The sequence below is a fragment of the Equus przewalskii genome, chromosome 1 (assembly GCF_037783145.1).
Source record: "Equus przewalskii isolate Varuska chromosome 1, EquPr2, whole genome shotgun sequence".
Taxonomy (NCBI): Eukaryota; Metazoa; Chordata; class Mammalia; order Perissodactyla; family Equidae; genus Equus; species Equus przewalskii.
Window position 1 is genome coordinate 51,119,086 of NC_091831.1, and position 21,534 is coordinate 51,140,619.

A 21,534-nucleotide genomic window follows, 5' to 3' on the forward strand; every position below is an offset into this window, starting at 1 on the left:
TATATAAAGAGAAAAGGAAATAAATTTGAAAAAATGTTTTGCAGGTTAGAGAGAAAATTATAGCTGTAGAAAATTTGAGTAAAATGTATACAATTGGGATTCTTTGAGAAAGAAAACAGTGAATATTTAATAATCTAGTTCCGGAACATTGTCAGAAATAAACTTGATTGCATAAATGGGAGAAGACACTGCATTTCAGAGAAAAAATATACTAGTAAGCTGCTATACTTCAAAGATGGAAGAAGGAACAAGACGAAAAAGGAGAGAAGGAGAATTAGAAGAAGAATAAAGAAGTGGAGGAAGAAGACCAAAAGAGGTTGCTCTCTTTTTCTGTTTCTCCTTTGAATGTCATTTTGGACTTAGGATTTTAATATAACTATGACTATTTTTAGATTATGGGCATTATTGAATTTTCATTCAAAAAAGTATCTATGTTTTCAAAACTTAGAAAAGGAACTGTTCAGTATGTAATCTGATTTTAATATATGGATTTTTCTTTTTGTTACAGAAAACTGGAAAAGTTTTTGAATTTCAAAAATCTTCAAACCTGTTTAAAGGAAGCCATCCTACTAGATTATTATGTATCTGGATTTTTGTGGGCTAGAGGAATGGACTTTTCTATTATTCAATATTCAAAATTTATGACTTTACTAGATATGTTACTTCATAATCTTAGAAGTAAGTACAGTATTTTTCTCTCTTTTTAAGAAAAGAAAATTTAGTCCACCATCTAAATTAATGTTTTAAGCAAAATTTCCTAATTTTATTGTAATTCCTTCAGTGAAAATTATGTTTTCTTCCTGGGTGTAGCAAAGATGTAGTTTATATATTAAATTGTAAAACTTAAAATAGTACTTAACAAGGGCAAAGTTCTCTTAATAATTAATTTGCCAAAGATATGTTAATTTCATTTTAAAATCTTATCAGTGCTATCCATCCCAAAAATGTCAAGTAGAAAGTTCAGATTTATTTAGGTATTTTTTTATTGTTTGAGCTGTTTCATCTCATCTTACCTGTAAGTATTACTGGGATATCTCAGAATGACTGATAACAGGAGGTACTTTGGTCAATATCAAAACCCCATTAAATAGACTTCACTCACATACACTTAGATTTTGTGATTTTTTTCTTAGACCACATTGAAATGACTTACTACAGGAAATTTGGAAATTCTTCCTTGGAGCAATTTTATTTATTTATTTATTTTTTTTTTTAAGATTGGCACCTGGGCTAACAACTGTTGCCAAGCTTCCTTTTTTTTTTTTTAAGGATTTGCACCTGGGCTAACAACTGTTGCCAATCTTTTTTTTTTCTTCTGCTTTATTTCCCAAAACCCCCTGTACACAGTTGTATATCTTAGTTGCAGGTCCGTCTAGTTGTGGCATGTGGGACACTGCCTCAACGTGACCTGACGAGCGGTGCCATGTCCGCGCCCAGGATCTGAACCCTGGGCCGCTGCAGTGGAGCGGGCGAACTTAACCACTTGGCCACGGAGCCGGCTCCCCTTGGAGCAATTTTAAATGTACTGACTTTTGTTTGAGACTAAGTAGAATTGCTTCTTGGAAGAAGGAAAAGAAGGAAATCTACTTATTTATTAACTCGGTGTGCTAGGCACTATGTTTGGTTCTAATCTTTAACGTACATTCTTGAACCTCAGAGAAGCTCCTGCAGGGAAGTGTTAGGACCACTATCTCAGACTTGAGCAAGCAGTCCAGAGAGCAAGGTTGCACAGCTGGTAACTGGCAGAGCTGAACTTGAATCTCAGACTGTAGAACCAAAAGGCCACAAGCACACTACCTGGTAAAGGTGTTTGTGTCTCAATGGAAAGACGTGATTGTGTCCATTAGAAGGCAACTTCTTTCTTTTCTTTTTGGTTGTTTGCTTGTTTTTAGTTTATTTTCTTCTTTTTCTTTTAATTGGGCAGATAGAAACCTTGCTCCTCCTAAAGAATTGTTACCATCATCCTAGCAAATTTTGTGGGTACCTTGTGGTCACACAAAATCTATTCTGTTCTGCGTATCAATTTCTAACTACACAGATGCAGGGGAAATTTTAAGTGAGTTAGCAAAACCTAGAGGAGCCACTCATGCCCTAGGCACCCTTCCTGCTCCTAGTTGCCCTTTACAAGGGAAGAATTGGTAGTTCTTGTATGTGAGGAGAAGAAATCATTATTTTCTTCTCTGTAAGTGGGAGAATTTCATCTTTTACTTAGGTACGTAGTGCCACGTTAAAGATAAATAGCTGTACCAATAGAAGAAAAAATAATTATACTTTAGAATGAAAAACTGGTATGATGTTAACTGACTGATTTCAAATTATCCTGCACATGGAAAACATGGTATAAAGCTAAAACAAAAACCGAAGTCTCAGGTAGCTAGTCTTGAGAATTCAGTCTTTTCCAGTACTTCATTAAAGATGCATATTTTATTATTAAGATGCCTAATAAGTAATATAATATTATTTGAATTTCAATTGTTAAACTACAACCTTCCAAAAAAAGAATTCTTAGTAAATCATCAAAAAGACAGACTTTGGCTGGTTTTTTTTCCCCTCATGACATAAATATTTATGGAATCTCTGAGTACTACATATCTTGAAATATATTCTTTCAACATCATTGCCAAAATTACTCAGCAAACAAAGAACTATGCAAATCTCAACTTGCATGGAAAATAATAAATAGATACCAACAATAAGATAAAATGGGTATTGAGATTATATGTGAGACTTCAAAACAGCTATTATAAAAGTGCTTAAATGAACAGTTACAAATATTCTTGAAACACATATTAAAATATAAAGAATCAGGAATGAAATGAAGTGTATAGAGAAGAAACAAATGGGAATTTTAGGACCACAAAATACAATAACCAAAATTAAAATCTCACTGGATGGAATTAATAGCAGAATGGAGAGGAAACAATGGAAAAATCAGTGAACTTGAAGACAGAGCAATAGAAATTATCCAATCTGAACAATATAGAGAAAAAAGGACTGGCAAACAAATGAACAAAACCTCAGGGACCTGCGGGACAACCAAAGTTCTAATATACATCTCTTCAGAGTCCCAAAAGGACAGGAGAAAGAGTAGAGTGCTGAACAAACATTTGAAGAAATAATGGCTGAAAACCTCCCAAATTTGGCAAAAGATTAAACCTATAAATTCAAGAAGCTGACTGGACCACAAACAAGGTAAACAAAAAGGAAAACATTACCAACCAACTGGATCTAATTGACATTTACAGAACAGTTCATCCCCAAACAGCAGAATAGTCATTCTTTTCAAGTTTACATGGAACATTCACCAAGGTGGATCTATCCTGGGTCATACAACAACCTGAAATTTAAAATAATTGAAGTCATACAAATATGTTCTCTAGCCACAATGGAATTAAACAAGAAATTAATATCAGAGATATGTCAGGAAAATCTCTGAACACTTGGATATTAAAAACACAATTCTAAATAGTCCATGGGTCAAAGAAAGTCTCAATAGATATTAGAAAAGATTTTTGGTAAATGAAAATGAAAATAAAACACGTGAAAATTTGTGTGGTGCAGCTGAGCCAATGATAAGAGGGAAGTTTATTTCATTAAATGCTTGTATTAGAAAAGAAAAAAGTCTAAAATTAATAATGTAAGTTTAAACCTTAGGAATCCAGTAAAATAAAAAGCATCAATCAAGCAGAAAAGAAATAATAAAGAACAGAAATCAATAAAGTTGAAAACATAAAGCCAATAGAGAAAATCAATTAAACCAAAATCTGGATCTTTGAAAAGGTCAATAAACTTGAGAAACATGAAGCAAAACTGATGAAGGAAAAAAGATAGAAGGCAAAGATGATCATTATCAGGTAAAAAAATGAGATATTACTGCAGACCCTGCAGATTTTTAACAGGATAGTAAGAGAATACCGCTTATGTACATAAATTAGAAAAGAAAAAGGAAAGGGACCAATTCCTCAAAAACTACAAACTAACAAAACTCACCCAAGATGAAACAGATAACCTGATAGTCCTATAACTATTTAAGAAGTTAACAGGGCCGGCCTGGTGGCGCAGTGGTTAAGTTCGCACGTTTTACTTCAGTGGCCTGGGGTCTGCCGGTTCAGATCCCACGTGCGGACTTGGCACTGCTTGGCATGCTGTGGTAGGCGTCCCATATATAAAGTAGAGGAAGATGGGCACGAATATGAGCTGAGGGCCAGTCTTCCTCAGCAAAAAGAGGAGGATTGGCTGCAGATGTTAGCTCAGGGCTAGTCTTCCTAAGGAAAAAAAAAAGGACAAAAAAATAAACTTAAAAAAAAAAGAAGTTGAATTTGTTGCTAAAATCTGGGGGAAAAAATCTGCAGGCCCAGATGTTTTCACTGGAAAATTCTATCAAACATTTCATGAAGAAATACCACCAATTATGCATAATCTCTTCCAGAAATAGTAGAGAAAAGAACTCTCCTTAACTCATTTTTGAGGCTAGAATTATCTTCATACCAAAACCCAACAAAGACAATGAAAGAGAGAAAGAGGAAGGAGGAAGTGGAGGGGCCAGAGGAGGACTACAGACCAATATCCCTCAGGAACATAAATTTAAAAATTCTCAACAAAATATTACCAAAATGAATCAAGCAATATATTAGAAAAATAATACACACGACTAGTTGGGATTTATCCCAGAAATTCAATACTGCTTCACTATTTGGAAATCTCATCAGTGTAAATAGTCTAAAGAAAAAAACCCACATGATCATATAAATAGATGCAAAGAAAGCGTTTGACTAAATACAACATCCATTCATTATTTTTTTTAAAAAAAGAAACTGTCAGAAAACTAAGAAAAGAAGTGATATTCCTCAACCTCATAAAAGACAGCTATAAAAAACCTAAAGCTATCATCATACTTAGTGGTGAAAAACCAAATGCTTTCCCCATAAGATCAGAGTCAAGGCAAGAATGTCTGCTCTCAACTCTCCTATTCAGCAAGGGACTGGAAGTCTTAGCAGTAAGTGCGATATGGTAAGAAAAAGAAATAAAACACATGCAGATGAGAAAGGAGGAAATAAAACAGTCCCTGTTCTCAGGTAAAATGATTGTTTCTATAAAAAAATTACTCAGAATCAAAAAAAAATCTTAGAACTAATGAGTTTAGCAAGGTTGCAGGAATAAGGTCAAAACAAAAGTCAGTTGTATTTCAGTATACTAACAATATGCAATGGATATCAAAATTTTAACAAATAATGTTTATAATAGCTAAAAAAATAACAGAAAGAAGTACTTAAGCATAAATCTAACAAAAAAATACAAAATTGGGGCTGGCCCAGTGGCCCAGCAGTTAAGTGCGCATGTTCCGCTTCGGCAGCTCAGGGTTCGCTGTTTTGGATCCGGGGTGCGAACGTGGTATCACTTGGCAAAAGCCATGCTGTGGTAGGCATCCTACGTATAAAGTAGAGGAAGATGGGCATGGATGTTAGCTCAGGGCCAGTCTTCCTTAGCAAACAGAAGAGGATTGGCAGCAGATGTTGGCTCAGGGCTAATCTTCCTCAAAAAAAAAACAAACAAACAAAAACAAAATCTATATGCTGAAAACTACAAAATTATGATAAAAGAAATAAAACCTAAATAAATTGAAATAGTGTTCTTGGATTAGAAATCTCCACATGAAGATGTCAGTTCTTCCTGAATTGATCTGTAGATTTAATTCAGTCTCAATCCAAACCCCAGCAGGATTTTTTTCTAGACATACCCAAGCTGATTTTAAAATTTTTATGGAAAGGCTAAGGACCTACAGTAGGTAAAACAACTTTGAAAAATAGGAATAAAATAGCATAAATGATCCCACATAATTTTAAGACTTACTATAAAGTTACACTAATAAAGTCAATGTGGAATTGGTGAAGGGATAAACATTTAGATCAACGGAATAAAGATAGAATTCAGAAATAGACTCACACAAAAATGGTCATCTGAATTTTTTAAATAAATACGTGAAAGCAATTCAGTGGAACAGGGTAGACTTTTCAACAAATGCTGAAACAGCTCCTCCTCTACATTAAAAAAAATATACCTCAACTTAAACTTTTCATTTGATACAATTAACTGATTATATCATAGATATAAATTCAAAATATAAAACTATAAATCTTTTAGAAGAAAACGTAGGAGAAAATCTTCATGACATGGAGTTTTCTGAGAAGTTCTTAGACATGATCCTCAAAACATGATCTGTAAAAGAAAAAAATTGATAAATTGGTCTTCATTAAATTCTTAAACTTTTGTTTTGTGAAAGTCATTGTTAAAAGAATGAAAAGACAAGCTACAGATAGGGAAAAATATTTGCAAATCACATATCTGACAAAAGACTTTATAATATATAAAGAACTCAATAATAATAAAACAAATAATCCTATTAAAAATGCACAAAAGCATCAAAACCTGTAACTCCTGTCTAACCATGAGGAAAACAGAAGACGAACTCAAATTGAGGAACAATGTACAAAATGTCTGACCAGTACTCCTCAAACTGACAAGGTTATCAAAAACAAGAAATCTGAGAAACTAGGAGAACCTCAAGAGACATGGCTACTAAATGTAATATGGTATCCTGGAGGGGATCCTGGAACAGAAAAGGACAGCAAGTAAAAACTAAGTAAATCTAATAAAATATGGACTTCAGTTAGTTATAATATATAAATATTGGTTTACTGGTTGTAATATATGTACATTATAATGTAAGATGTTAAAAATAAGAGAAAATAAGGTATGCAAGAACCTAGGTACTATTTTTGTAATTTTTCTATAATTATAAATCTATTCTAAAATAAAGTCTATCTTTTTTTAAAAAATTAGCAAATAATTTGAACAGACACTTCACGAAAGACGATATAAAGATGGCAAATAAACACATGAAAAGGCCTTCACCATCGTTCGCCATTAGAGAAATGTAAGCTAAAACCACTACGATACCACTACACACCTATTGAATGACTAAAGTAGAAAATACTGATAATACCAGCGTTGACAAAGATAGAGAGCAGCTAGGACTCTTATACTTCGCTTATGAAAAGGCAAAATGGCACAGCCACTCTGGAAAATGGTTGGCAGTTTCTTATAAAATTATATGACCTATCAGTCCCACTTCTAGGAATTACTCTAAAGAAAGGAAAACATATGTTCACACAAAAACCTGTTCATGAATGTTTTGTAGCAGCTCTATTCATAAGTGCTGAAAACAATCCAAATGTCTGTCAATAGGGCAACAGATAAACAACCATGGTATATCCACGCCATGAACGTAAATGGAACACTACTTAGTAATAAAAATGAATAAACCATGATACACACAACAATTTGGATAAATCTCAATAGCATCATACTGAGTTAAAGAAGTCAGTTTTAAGATTGTGTACTGTACGATTACACTTATAGGACATTCTAAAAAGATGCCACTAGAGAGATGGAGAACAAGTCAATGGTTGCCGGAGGCTGGGGTGCAGAGAGGACATGAAAGGATAGCCTGGGGGAGTTTTTGGAGGTGATGTAACTATTCTGTATCCTAATTGTGGTGGTGTTGGTTACATGATCTACACAAGGGTTCAAATTCATAGAACTATAGACCAAAAGAAAAGTCAATTCCACTGGACGATAATTTTTTAAATATTTACTTACAAAAAGAAAGAGCAGATTTAGTGAAAGAAAAAATATATAATTTTAACAAGAAAGAGAAACTACCTAGGAATAAACTTAGAAAAGAGATGTGCAAGTCCTATATGAAGAAAACCTCAAAGCAGTTGTAAAGGTCACAAAGGAAGTTTTAAACATTTGGAAAAAACTTACAACTTTCTGTGAAAGACTCAACACGATAAAGATTCTAAATCTCATCATGTTAATTGTCAATATTAATGTTCCATTGAAAATACCAACAGTTTTTGTCGATGTTTTTGCTTGGGGTGGGTTACTAAGCAAGGTGATTCTAACGAAAATAGGGAAAATAAACAAATACGAATAGCCAGAAAAACTTTCTTTAAGAAGTGTAATAAGCTATAACATATTTTGTTATTATAATATTAGTAATGGTGTCATAAAATCTCTAATATTTGAACACGATGGTGAATGACTAAATAGATGGACCAAAGGAATAGAACAGGTTTAGAAGTACACCCAAGCATCGGAATTCAGTACTTGATATAATGACATCTCAAACCTGTGGTGAAAAGATGTACTATTCAATAAATAATATTGGGACACCTGGGTATCCATCGAGAAAAAAAAATAAAATAAAACTGGATCCAGAGCTCCCTGTCTTTAAACCAGAATACATTCCAAATGGATCAGATACTTAAATGTCAAATAAATAGAACTATAAAAATGTTAGAGGAAAACATGGGTTAATTTCTTTACAACGTTGGATGGGGAAGACCTTTATAATTATGCCTCAAAATTCTGAAGCCATAAAGAAAAGGATAGTTAAATTTGATTTTTAAAAGTCAAAAGTCTGCAAAGAAAAAATACTGAAAGAAAAATCAAAAAAAGAATAAGAAACTGGAGAGATTATTGCATATGGATATGACTAAATAAATTACAAATGAAAAGTTCAGCCTTAAAGATAATAAGAAAATGCTAATTAAAACTACACAGAAATGCCATTTGTCACATATCAGATTGACAGAACTGTAAAATCATGGCAGCATTCTCAGCTGTCAAAGCTGTAAGAAAACAGTTGCTCTCCTCTATTGCTAATGGAAGTATACGTTTAAAAAACCCCTGTGGAGTGTAGATTAGTAGCTATCTATCAAATTTACAAATGGGTTGTCCCTTTGACCCAGCAGTTCCACTTTTGGGAATTTATCCTCCATATTCACTTGCACACATGTAACCTGACATATGTAAAGTTACTCGTTACAGAAACGTTTGTAAAAGCAAAAGATTAGAAACGTCAACTGGAGACACCAGTGTGAACTCATGTTTAACTTAATATAGATACAGATGAATAGTTGTCTAGTTAACTGTACACACATATATTTCTTAGTTCTGTCCACTGAGAGGGCCTGGAAGTAATGACATCCCAGTAGCAATGAGCATACCCAGGACCCAGGTCTTGGTTTATAATTTCATTCTCGAATTTACAAAGCCAGGGCTCCTTAGAGAAATGGCTGATTGCAGACGTGGAGCAGGGGACATGAAAGATGAGCCAGGGGCACCTTATAGTGGCCAAAGTAAGTGCTCAAAAATCAAAATGATGAGGGTGTGTCAAAGGAATAGAGAAGCCAACTTAAAAAGCTCCCAATGTCCAAAGTTGGAACAATTTGAACAAAAAAACAGAGTATTGAATTGTAATTCAAAGTATAAAATTAACATCCATGAATCCATACTGATATAAATTCATGATTGGAAAAATAATTAACTGGGGTAAAATAGACAAATCTCCCATACAGAATTTCCAATAATTTATATAGACACTTCACCCTCAAGAAGTTAAACCCACACTCCCAACCACTTAAGTGTGGGCTGCACGTAGTGACTTTCTTCCAAAGAGGGCAGTATGGAAAGGAGGAAAAACTAACTCTACAGTGGAGTAACCTGACCAAGACTACCTCAGCCCATGATTAAGGCCAACACTGTTAGTGATAAGCCGTGTTAAATAGCATGTCCACTTGATATAACATGTTGAGAATGGCACTGTGGTCCTCCCCAAACCCTTAATCCCTGTCTAATCATGACAAAAATATCAGAAAAACTCAACTTGAAGGACATACCACAAACTCTCTGACTAGTGCTTCTTAAAACTGTCAAGGCCATCAAAAACAAGGAATGTCAAGAAACTGTCACAGTCTAAGAAAGCATGACGACTAAATGTAATGTGGTATCCTGGATGGGATTTGGGGACAGAAAAAAGACTGTCATAAAGACTGAAGAAATCCAATGAAAGTATGAACTTAGATAATAATAAAGTACCGATATTTGTGCATTAGTTGTGCCAAATGTACCACAGCAAAGTTCATAGAGGAAACTGTGTATGGGGTATATGGGAGCTCTCTGTAGTGTTGTTACAACTTTTCTGTAAATCTAAAACTACTCCGAAATTAAAAGTTTATCAGTAGGGATTAGTCTATCCCTAAAATGGAATGCTATGCAGCTGTAAAAAGGAAAGAATGAGGAAGCTTTCTACATATTGTATGGGGAACTGTATATTGTTATTGAATAAAGCAAGGTGCAGAATTGTTTGCTTTTGTTTGTAAAAGACAAAAATGAGAATTTATGTATCTTATTTGTTATATATAAACAGAAAATGCTAGGAATATTCAGGAAAAGCTAATCTTAAATTTTCTGTAGGGAAAGGTGTGGGGATTGGGCATGTGGGCAACAGGGGTTGGAGGAAGTCTTTTCACAATATATCTTCACGTATATTTTTTGAACTAGGTGAACATATCACCTATGCAAAACATTAAATTGTAAAAAAGAATATATGACATGAACAGTCCCAAGCTTCACAACCTGTGAGCTGTCTTCACAAACTAGAAACAGAATGAAGTAAAAAAATGTTCATGAATCTCACATTCCAAATTTGACATGATATTTCCATTTTAAACTTTGCATAACTTATAATGACTCAAGAATATTTCATTTACGTGAAACTTTACATTGTTGATATCAGTTCAAAAATGAATTTTTAACACTTGAGTAGGATCCATCCAACTACTCCTAAACCAAGAGAAAGTGAGAGTACGTATGTAAAACCTAACCAGAAAAAATGCAAGGGATCTAGTTTTTCCTGTTGGCAGGAAAAAAACATCCCTTTAAACCTCTAAACCTAACAAGGTTATAGTTATCCTCAGGAAAGGACGCAATCTTAGCCAAGGGTGCCAGGGAAGGAGGTAAGCTCGTGTTGATGTTTAAACTAAGAGGTAGAGTCCTGAGCTCTCCCAGCCAGCAACAGCTCAATAGAAAAAGCACCGAAGAGCAGTTGGAGCTGTGAGCTGTCTTGTGGTCAGCCATTATAAATAAAATCCTAGTGTGGGAACTGCATTTTACACTGACCCGATTTCTGGCCTGTTTCTTGTCTCAAACTTATGCGGCCTTATGTACAAGGCATTCTGCAGACAACCCACCTCAGATCAAATTGGATCAACCAAAAGATTATGGAACATAGGATTTGTATAGTTATCTTAACAATATACATTTGAGGGTCTAATATTTCCAGGGACTGACCAAGGACCAGCTTTCAAGTATTGAATAGACTGGGTATTGGGCCTCCATCCAGGTCCATGGGCCTAGATTGATTTCCCTGTATATAACGTGAATGTTAGTAAATAACCATAGTATAGTTTTTAGTTCTATGAAATTGAATTGTTTTCCCCCAAACAGGAATGATAATAATAATAATAGGTACCATTTGTGTAGGATTAACTTGTGCCAGTCATAGTGCCATTTGCTTTCCAAATACCGTCTGATTTAATTCACACACAACCTTGTGAGATACTTCTATTTTTATCCCCATTTTAAATATGAGAAAAATAAATGAGATTCAGAGAGGTTAAATAACTCCTTAAGGTCACAAAGGTCAACCCCAGTGAGTAACAGCCCATCCTCCTGACTACTGCATGAAACGTGCCTGGCTTTGGGTTGAGTTCTAGAAAGCACTATTCATGTGTAATACGCTAGTATGTGTATTTTTTCAGTTTAGCAGGAGTTTCACCTGCATTTCTAATGTGATCCTTACCACAGCACTATAATTTTGAAAATTGGTATTATTCTCACTTACAGTTAAGGAAAATCAAGCTTAGATCACCTAGCTAGTAAGCGGCAGTTATGAGGTACGAGCTGAAGTCTTCCAACTAATTATAAGTCTAGTGTGTTCTTTTTTATTACCCTAAAATTTCAAAGATAAATTTTATTTCTAACAGCCCTTACTATTTAAATGGTTTAATCTTTCATGTTTTAATCACATCACTAAATGTGATTTTTAAAAGAGCAAATATTTCAGTCAGATAAGTAAAATGATAACTTTCCTAATTTTTTAAGCCATTATCTATAGAAAGACATTAGACATAGAAAAACAGTTTTAAAGAGTCAGTAATATTTCAACATAAGGAAATAGTCATATAATTGTATTTTTGTGCCTGATAAGTATAATTATATCTAGAATTATAATCAATTATCTAAGAGTTTCTTTTTTCTCTGTCTCTAATTAATACCATTTTATTAATAAAATGATTCAGGCTTTTAATCCATTCATTTCTAAATTGCTTTTATCCAATTATTTTTCATTTCTGAAGTTACTCCCACCATTTCCAAAAGAAGTTTATCATGGAAAAAGAAATATACAGTAATAATTGAGCTCCACTTAGAATGATGTAGGAAAGCCTAGTTATCCAGCAATAATCTATGTGTCTGACATACGTGAAAGATGATCTGTGGGGAGGCCATGAGAACTGGGCCAATTGTCATTCATTAAACCAGATTTTGATTGTTATATAGGTTTTTGCTTTTTTCTAATTCCTACAAGTAGAAAAGAATCTAGACTAAACAAAGTACAAGTAAGTGTGTATAGTGTCTTCCTAAAATTTTACTCTACTGTCATTTTGTTAGTAATTTGGGGTTATAGCACTTACATCCCAGAAAGAAAGAGGATCTGTGTACTCGGGAAGTGGCTGGGTCCAACAATCAGCCTACGTTCTCCTAACTCCTCTGCATTCTCCCCTCTTACCTCCTTGAAAAATCCACTCCATTAGCAAGAAGTGGAAAGTTTACTGATGGTTTCCTGAGAGACAGACAGGTTTGGTTGGGATTGGGAGGGTGGCGTTCACATTGAACAGCATAATTCTCCCCAAAGCCTTCATCCAGGCCCCCAGCTGACATTCGCTTCCCCCAGGCAGCCAGTCCAACTTCATTTTTTTGCTAGAGCCATTCAACTCTCCACGTCCAGGCTCTCCAGCTTTATGTCTATACACCATCACTTGTCAGCAGATAAAGGACACTATGGACACTCCAGTTACCCAGATTCATCCTCAGGGCATTGGAAGCGATGTGTGTGTGTGTATTATCAACAATATTTGCCTGCCACAAGTAAAAAAGAGCATAATATAACCAAACATGAAAAGAAGATGGAAATTAATATTTGTATTATAGACACTATAAAAGTTAAATCTAGGCATTTATCTACTTTTTTTCCATCTGGACAAATGCCATAGAAGATGGTGTTGCTTTGTTGTTTGTTTCTAGTTGCCAAAGAATAGATCACAATCATCGAACTTGTTCATTTTTGGTAATGGTGGCAAAGTGGTGTCAGTGTCACTGTTTTTGCACTGTCATCTGGCTCTCACCACCATCACCAGGCATACATTGGAGAAACAGCTTACATAAGCTATAAGTCTGTAGCTTGGAAAAGAAAAAAATATCTTGATGTTTTACATAAAAATCCATATTTCTGGCATTTACTGAAAATCTGCAGGCCCAAATTCCCACATGGTAACAATCAGCTAAAGCCAAGTGTGGGTCGACTCTGTTCATTTGCATTTTGAGCTCTGAGTTCAGCTCTGCTGTCTACAGTCACTGAATCTACCAAGCAGGCCTTCCACATCAGCTAATCCAACCAACTTTTTTGTCATTTCTATGTATGTTCTTATTCTAAGATTGAAAAAAAAAATTTATTCTTTTCCATTTTAAAGAAATCTTTAAATAGATTTTGAATTTGCTTTTGCATCTTAAAATGGAAAACTCTTTAGACAATTGTGTAGCATTACAGTAATTTTCTGTTGTTGGATGTGTCAGCTACTATTCTTTTACACAAAGTGTAATTATTAATTTATCATAAATAAACAATAGTTTTACCATTTGTCCTCAGAAATATTAAAAAAGTAAATTTTTACACATCTTGGATTATTATTATTTTGTTTCCAAAACATCTATCAAAATAATGCTTATGACTTCTCTGGATTCTATTTCAGCACTGCGTATGTCATTAGAAGACAGCTTAAAATGGCTTGGAGAAGTTATGGCTGAAATAGGACCATCCCATTCACAAAAAAATGAAGCATGGAATATCTTTGATGTAAAACAAGCCAATGCTATCATTGATTACTTAAAAGTCAGGTATGGACTTTTTTTCAGTAGCATTTATTTTTCATTTCATACCTTCTAGAAAATGTCTATTAAATAGAAATTAATTCAGTTTTTTGCAAAGTTAGACATTTACAGAATTTATGCAGTAATAAACCCAACCCGTAATTAATTAATATTTAAATCTTCCATCCAATAAGTAAAAGTCAGGACATTAAATGTTTTGGCTAACCTTGCATTCTTAAAAGAAGGTTTGTGTTTGGTAAGTATAATTTCATCTAGAATTATAATAAATTACCTAAGAATTTCATTTTCCTCTGAATCTCTAATTAATACCATTTTATTAATAAAATAATTCTTTCAGATTAATCAAGACTTGATTACAATAGACTCTATATTTAGGTTGTTGGCCTTCACATCAAAATTTTACATTTTAAAGAGAAACATTCACTTCTGTTTAAACATTTACTTTAAATGCTTTGTATCAGAAATTAAAGAGATTTATGTACATATTTCCTCAAATTTATTATGTGCCTGAAATATTTTGTAGTATTGACCAATTAAACTCATTAAGTTTTTCTTTCTGCTTAGAAAATGGTGGTGGATGGAGGGAAAGTATTTTTTATTACAGTGATTCTTCATCGGTGAACTAAGAAATCTGTCTCTTTATATAATCTGTCACAAGGTCTGCATTGGAGTCATGCATCTCTCCCAAAGGACACTTTGAGAGTTTGCAAATATTTAAACAAGAGTGGGTAAAAAAGTCTTTCTTTTGCGTAACTAAAAGCTTCTGCAGAATATCTTTTTTCCTCTAATACTAAATGCTGCAGTGTTTTCCAACTTTAAATTTTAAAATTCCAAAATAAAAGGTGCTGCATGATGTCCTAGACATGCTCGTGATTTGTTTGGCAAGGATCCTGGTTGTAGTCTGGAAGCTTTTTAAATATTAATGTGTTTAATATGATAAGGTTTATGTGCTGGTTTCTGGCATGAATTAATAATGGTACATGATATAATGTTTTTCTATATAGCATTTGGTATAATATGATTTCTTAATATAAAAACATACCTCCTAATGTGTGTCTCTCACCGAAAGCCGCAGTAGTCTTCATAATCAATTAGAGTAAAGCACAGTCCTTATGGGGGTGGGGGGAGGGAGTGGAAATCCAGAGCTGGAGGAGAACCTGTTCCCCAAGGTCTTTCTGCCCATCGGGGTTTGGGAATCACTGGGCGAGGGGAATTCTCTGCAGGTTTGTATAGCATCCTTCTTTCCCTTCTCTCTCTATGTATTTGAACCTGCCAGGTCTCTCTTGCAGAACACATTTTTCAGCTGAGCTCTAAGCCCAGGAGGTTTATAATGGGCACTGGTTCTGATAGTTAACTATAGTCCCAAAAACCATGGCAGGCGCCGCCATGACACCTTCTAGATGGTGAAAGATGGCAACTCTTTTTCTCTTTCATCTCATCTCTCTGGACATATGTTCATCAATGTATTTCTTGACATTTTATTTCAGAACATGGTTAAGTTAGGAGTGGGTATCAGTGTTAGTCACCATTAGATCCTAACCAGCATAAGTTCACCTGCCAAAAATCCCTAGTGTTACTTCTCAAAAAAAAAAAAATTGAGATTAGTCACATAAAGTAAATCAGAACTATTTCTGATGCTCTTAAATCTTTATATTGTGATTCCAAAGAAATTATACATTTTAAATGTACTTGTTACAAAAAAATAAAATATCAGTAGCATATCTGGAATCGATACTGAAATTGTGTAAAGAGAAATGTACTTTTCTACAACACCTGTTCAGAATGCCTCATAGGTCCACAAATGTAGGTTTAATGGCAGTTAAATAATATACTTTCCATTTTAATGACTATCAAGAAATTGTGTAAATAGGAAGCTAACTCAATTATCAAAAGTACAAGCATGTTTCAATTTAACTGGATACTAAATTTACTCAACTACTGAAAGCCCTTGTCAATTTAGGAAGAGAATTTTTTAGAAGATGACCCATAGCACATGAAACTTAACTGGCAATAAAAGTGAAATCTCATTTGATGCTGTTAATGGAGTCTCAATTTTATATTCTGTCATGTGTGTGTGATTTGAAAAAAAATACCAAAATTCCTCCCCAGCGTTGCTGTAAGTACTGACTAATCTACTTGTGCAGTATCTACATTTGTATATGTTGTATAACATGTACAAATATAAATATAAATACTGTTGTAGCTTTTTAATACAAGACGTAATTTATATATATCTGGTCCAAGTACACTTCTGTCCTTGTGTATTCTGTCTATTCCCTGGGAATTAGGTGAAGGTCATGTGCACAGATACTCAATGTAAGAAAATCAGCACTGTCCATTCATGCACAGCAGGGTATGGCACTTCCTGTCATGGAGCCAGATGTCTTGACCCATTTTCATTCTGAGTATTTTCCCTTTGATTTAGGACTAAGACAAGATGGATGACAAAATAGTCTAGGGGCTTGAGTCAGCCGGAAGTCTAAAGAAAGAGGGAGGAAATGTATACCCATAGCAGAAGTGTCACTTTGTTCCCATGGAAGGCCATCTGATAGCTCCTTGGTAAAGTTAGAGAACCGCCTCCAAGGTGGGGACTAGACTGAGGCAATGGAGGCAACTTGACCTGCCCCTGAGTAAGTGCGTCCTTAGGTGCCTCCCTCCCCTTGTCCCTCTCACCCTAGTCCTGGCCTTGCCCCAGCCTTCCATCTTTGACCACTGCATCCAGGAAATGCATTTTATGTTCATTGTAAGAAATGGATTTCCCTTTTGGCATGGGACAATCTAATTCCTATATGCGATGAAGAGAATAAGGCTGAACGATTATAAAATTGTAGGAAGGAAGCTTTATGAATTAACTTCAAGATGGAGAAAGGAAAATTTTACACTAGTTCACTGACAGGAAGCCAAGCTATTTCCAAAATGCGCTACACTCTTTAATTTTTCTACTCAAAATCAGTAATTGCCAGTGTAATATTTTTAACCTTAAAGCTTTCTCTAGGTAATCAATGCAAGGGAGGAAGAATTTGAATTTATTTTGCTTCATTGAATCATCAGACTTCACTAATCTTGATGTATTTCCTAGCCAACAAATCAAAGTAATGTCAAAAGCTAAGTTAGTTTTCTGAATGTTGATGACTAATTTGAATGTACAAGGGTTTTTGCTTTTCCAAAAAAAAAAAAAAAAAAAAATCCATGACTGGGTCTGCACACCCATCACTTTTTAATGGATTGTGTTAGTAGTGAGATCAACTGCTAATATAACTCAGGGAGACCCAGCTGCCTGAGGATTTCTTCACTGATTTCAAATGAATTGAAACTTTGATCCATTACAGCATTCAGGAGAAGCCATTATTATACATGCTCTGTAGCTACATTTTGCAAATGTTAATTTCTCAGTTATATTAAAATCAATTTTCTTAAATAGCAAAAGGCACCAGAGTGAAAGAGAAACCACTAAGACAATTTTTTGTTCTTGGGCATTTTGCTGTATTATGAGTTTATTAATTTTCCCAACCAGCAGGAAGAGAATTAGAAAAATTCAAATATTATCACAAACAGGGTATTAGAAGTCAGCCCTTCAGTAAATTTTTCTCTCTCAATAATATATTGCTGAGATCTTTAAACTTACTAGAAATATTTGTTTCAGGGAACTCCTATCCTCTGTCTCTTTATAGTTTTTATACACTGACCACCTGGTCTTTAGAGTAGGAACTGAAGAAATTATCTTTCTTAAATTAATTCCTCTCTTTGATGTGTGATCAAATATCCTACGAGAAAATCAGACATCTTCTAAATGGATTTCAGTTCATGTTGCATCATTTTTCAGGTTTTATCAGAGATTAATTTAATCTCCAAACAGTTTGAGAATGTGAGAAGTAATTGATATGGACGTATGTTATAGAATTCAGTGCCATTCGTGCCAGAGGAAATTGACTCCAGTTTGGAGCAAAATATGAAAAATACTGTGAAGTTTAGTGTTATTTATGGGCAGTGCATTATTTGGTTGTAAGCCAGGAAAAGTCAAGATGCAATATAATTACTGTCTTATCTCAAACTTATCCACTCATCACAGATTAATTTACTTGGTATTATGTTAGATACTGTGTGATGTTGTCAACATCTCAAAAAGTAAACTTTTACTTTCTTAGCATTTCTGGACAGTTTATTTTGGAACAAATGAGATGGCTAACACCATATTAGTGTTTGATATTTTTAGTTTGGTCAATATGAACAACTTTCCTTTAATAAGTACTCTTACATATTTGCTTTTTGTCCTGAAATAAATTTATCAGATTTGTACATTTATTTCATGTTTCAGCTTATTTCAACATTACAAGCTGTATGAGTTTCTCTTCTACTCTCCCAGGGAAGAAATTGTGATAGGAACTGAGGTAAGTAATTTATCTAGATGGAACCAATTAAGCTGAATCACTTAATGCATGCTGATCAGCATCTGGATCTTTAACTGCTTAAAGCAACTTCTTGTCAAGATTACTCAAGTGTTAATATAACCAACTAGTAGTTTGCAAAAAGAGTAATTACATAAAGGGAGCCGTGGATTAAGAAAATAAGCTGTCTTTTGGCATTAAAAGCATTGTTAATCATGGATACTTTATGTATTTATGGATTATTTGACAAAGCTCAATTGGATAGAGTATGTATGTCTTCATACAAAGAAAATCAGGAAAAGTAAAATAAATTAATTCAGTGAAATCTCATCTAATTTCACATTTATTTTCAGTCGGCTCATTGTTTAAGTCCTAATTCAAATCCCACTTCCTCAATGAAGCAAACCTTCGTTAATTGCATTGCATCTCAAAGGAAGGGTTTAGACAAACTCTTTAATCACATTCTATTATTTTATTCCAATTGATCTCTTTCTGCTGAATATTGGCTACTCTCACCACACCAATAAGCACATAAATATGCACTGTGTTATATGGTTTCCTAATAGTTTCCTGTGGATTGATACAGTCAACACAACCCAACTCTAATTTCCTTGAAGGCAAAGATCATGTCCTGTTTTTCTACCATGGCATACAGTATAATGCAGGACATAGTAGCCCCCCAATTAATATGACATAAGTGATTCAGTGACAGTGCATACAATTGCAGTTCTACGATAAATGGTCTACCTGGAGACACTTTTGAACAGCCTTACATATAAGCACATATCTGTAATTGCTAGAAGTGAATCCTGCATGAGAGAACATCTTAAGGAGTCTAAAGATGCCATAAAAAGTGCTTCTTAGGTTCTTAACTATTTTAGGAAGCTACATTGCCTAGACGTATAAGGGATAGGAGTGGCCATGTTCAGAAATAAATAGTGAATAAGGGGATATTTATGTATCTTTATAATTTTCCTGATATTAAGAACAAGATGGGTTGTGCCAACTATTCTCCCTTCCGGAGGATTGTTGTTCTGGAGTTTATAAACTGCTTACTTCATAAACACCTCAGTCACCGTTACTCACCCTCCATTTGGGTGCTTGTTCTAATGCCAGCCTTTAAAAGTGAACTGAAGGAAAACAAGGAACCCTTTTTGCTTTTGACTTTCCTTAAAATTTCTTCTTTGCAATTTCCTCATGCTATAGTTTAAATGAAGTGTCACTTGACAAAGTTTCACTGGAAACGTCTTCCTTTCAGAATTACATCGTATAATGTGACATGTTGCAATAATTATCGACTTGGAATACAATCCTATCTCATCTATTCAGTAAAACTTTGGGAAAATGATAGTGGCTTCAACAGCAGCCTAAGGAGATATTTAGAATCATCAAGAAAAAATTTCATAAAGAACTCCCTTTTCCCTTTGTTAATTGCAGAATCATGCCCTTCTTCTCTGTTGTAAGGATATATTTAGGTGACATTTATGCTTATGGAAAGACAAAATGGAGAAAGTAGACAGGGATCGGCTCCTCTGTTTTCGATTGTCTTTTGTAATTTTCCCCAAGCTGACTAGAGCTATAAAAAAATCCTTGAGGAAAGAATATTGGGTCTTCAACAATTAGACCACTTATGGAATTTTAAAGGATTAACCTAACAAAATATACTACAATATTTTATGGCATTTTAGAGGTGTCTGATAACCCTTGGTACAAATATCTATTTTTCAATTAACAGCCTTTCGTGGAGGAGGCAGGAACCTGCCCCACTAACGTAATTATTTATGCTGATCTCACTACTCCAGGACCAAACAGAGGCCACACAACAACCACATAAAGGTTCCAAACTTTATTCTCAAACAAGCATTCAATTTAGACAACACTGGCAGAATTTATTTTCTTTCTTTGTGTTGTGTGTGTGTACTTTTTTTTTTTTTCTGCAGGGAAAGATTTACCCTGAGCTAACATCTGTTGCCAATCTTCCTTTTTTTTTTTCTCCCAAAGCCCTAGTGCATGGTTTTATATCCTAGTTATAAGTCCTTCTAGTTCTTCTACATGAGCCACTGCCACAGCATGGCAACTGACAGACGGGTGCTGTGGTTCCAAGACCAGGAAATGAACCCAGGTCGCCAAAGCAGTGAGAGCTCTGAACTTTAACCACTAGGCCATCAGGGCTGGTTCTAGTTTCTTTCTTAATTGTGGATAGAAGATTAGAACAAAATACATGAATCCCCTCTAAGAATAGTTGTTAAATATTGATTTTAATTATTAATAGAGAACATAAATCATACTTTTCTTGGTTTTATGTTTAAAGAAAATTGGCCTTTTGTTTTTGAACTTAACAATTGTTTTTAGCTATTTCTACTCACCTTTTTGAAGAAATTTCATGTTATTCTTAGATTATAGAGGCACATTTTCAGTAAATCATTTTTCTTTTCGTGTGTATGTATATGTGTGTGTCTGAGGAAGGTTGTCCCTGAGCTAACATCTGTGCCAATTTTCGTCTACTTTGTATGTGGCCACCACAGCATGACCTGCTGAGCATATATACGTCCATACCTGGCATCTGAACCCACAAACCCTGGGCCACTGAAGTGGAGCACGTGAACTTAACTACTATGCCATCAGGCTGGCCCCTGTAAACCATTATTCGTGATCTGAGATTTTTCATAATCTAGAAATCTTCCTGATATGTTTTTATAAGTAACATGTTTTGTAGTTCATTCAGTGGTTCACAGATCATATGTGTTGAAAAGGCAGTAAACAACCAGATTGAGCTAGGGTAATGATACAACAGAGCAGAAAATGAAGGCAGCAAATGCCTGTATTCATAGCCATCTGAATGGATGAAGTATGAGTGTCACTCACTTTATTTGAAGAAATGAGGACTCTCTTTTAGTCAACCAAGCCAAGAACTCCCCAAGTCTGTCATTTTGACAGTGCAATTAGACCACAGACACTCTGGCATAAGAATTGTAATGGGAACCAGAATCTCCTTAGGGGATGCATATTTTCCTTGGCCTAAACCTCCACCAAGAAACCTGGAAACTGCTATGTCTTTTGCTTTTGCTGCCTA

The 21,534-nt window shown here is 34.6% G+C and overlaps 1 protein-coding gene across 1 annotated transcript in view; it reads left to right on the top strand.

Annotated features, from left to right (window-relative positions):
* Positions 1–21,534, top strand: part of CABCOCO1 (ciliary associated calcium binding coiled-coil 1) — a 120,206-nt gene that overhangs the window by 15,051 nt on the left and 83,621 nt on the right. The window contains exons 3-5 of the mRNA XM_070611808.1: positions 509–678; positions 13,938–14,082; positions 18,392–18,464. Coding sequence (XP_070467909.1) covers positions 509–678; positions 13,938–14,082; positions 18,392–18,464 — 388 coding nt within the window. The remainder of the gene's footprint in view (positions 1–508; positions 679–13,937; positions 14,083–18,391; positions 18,465–21,534) is intronic.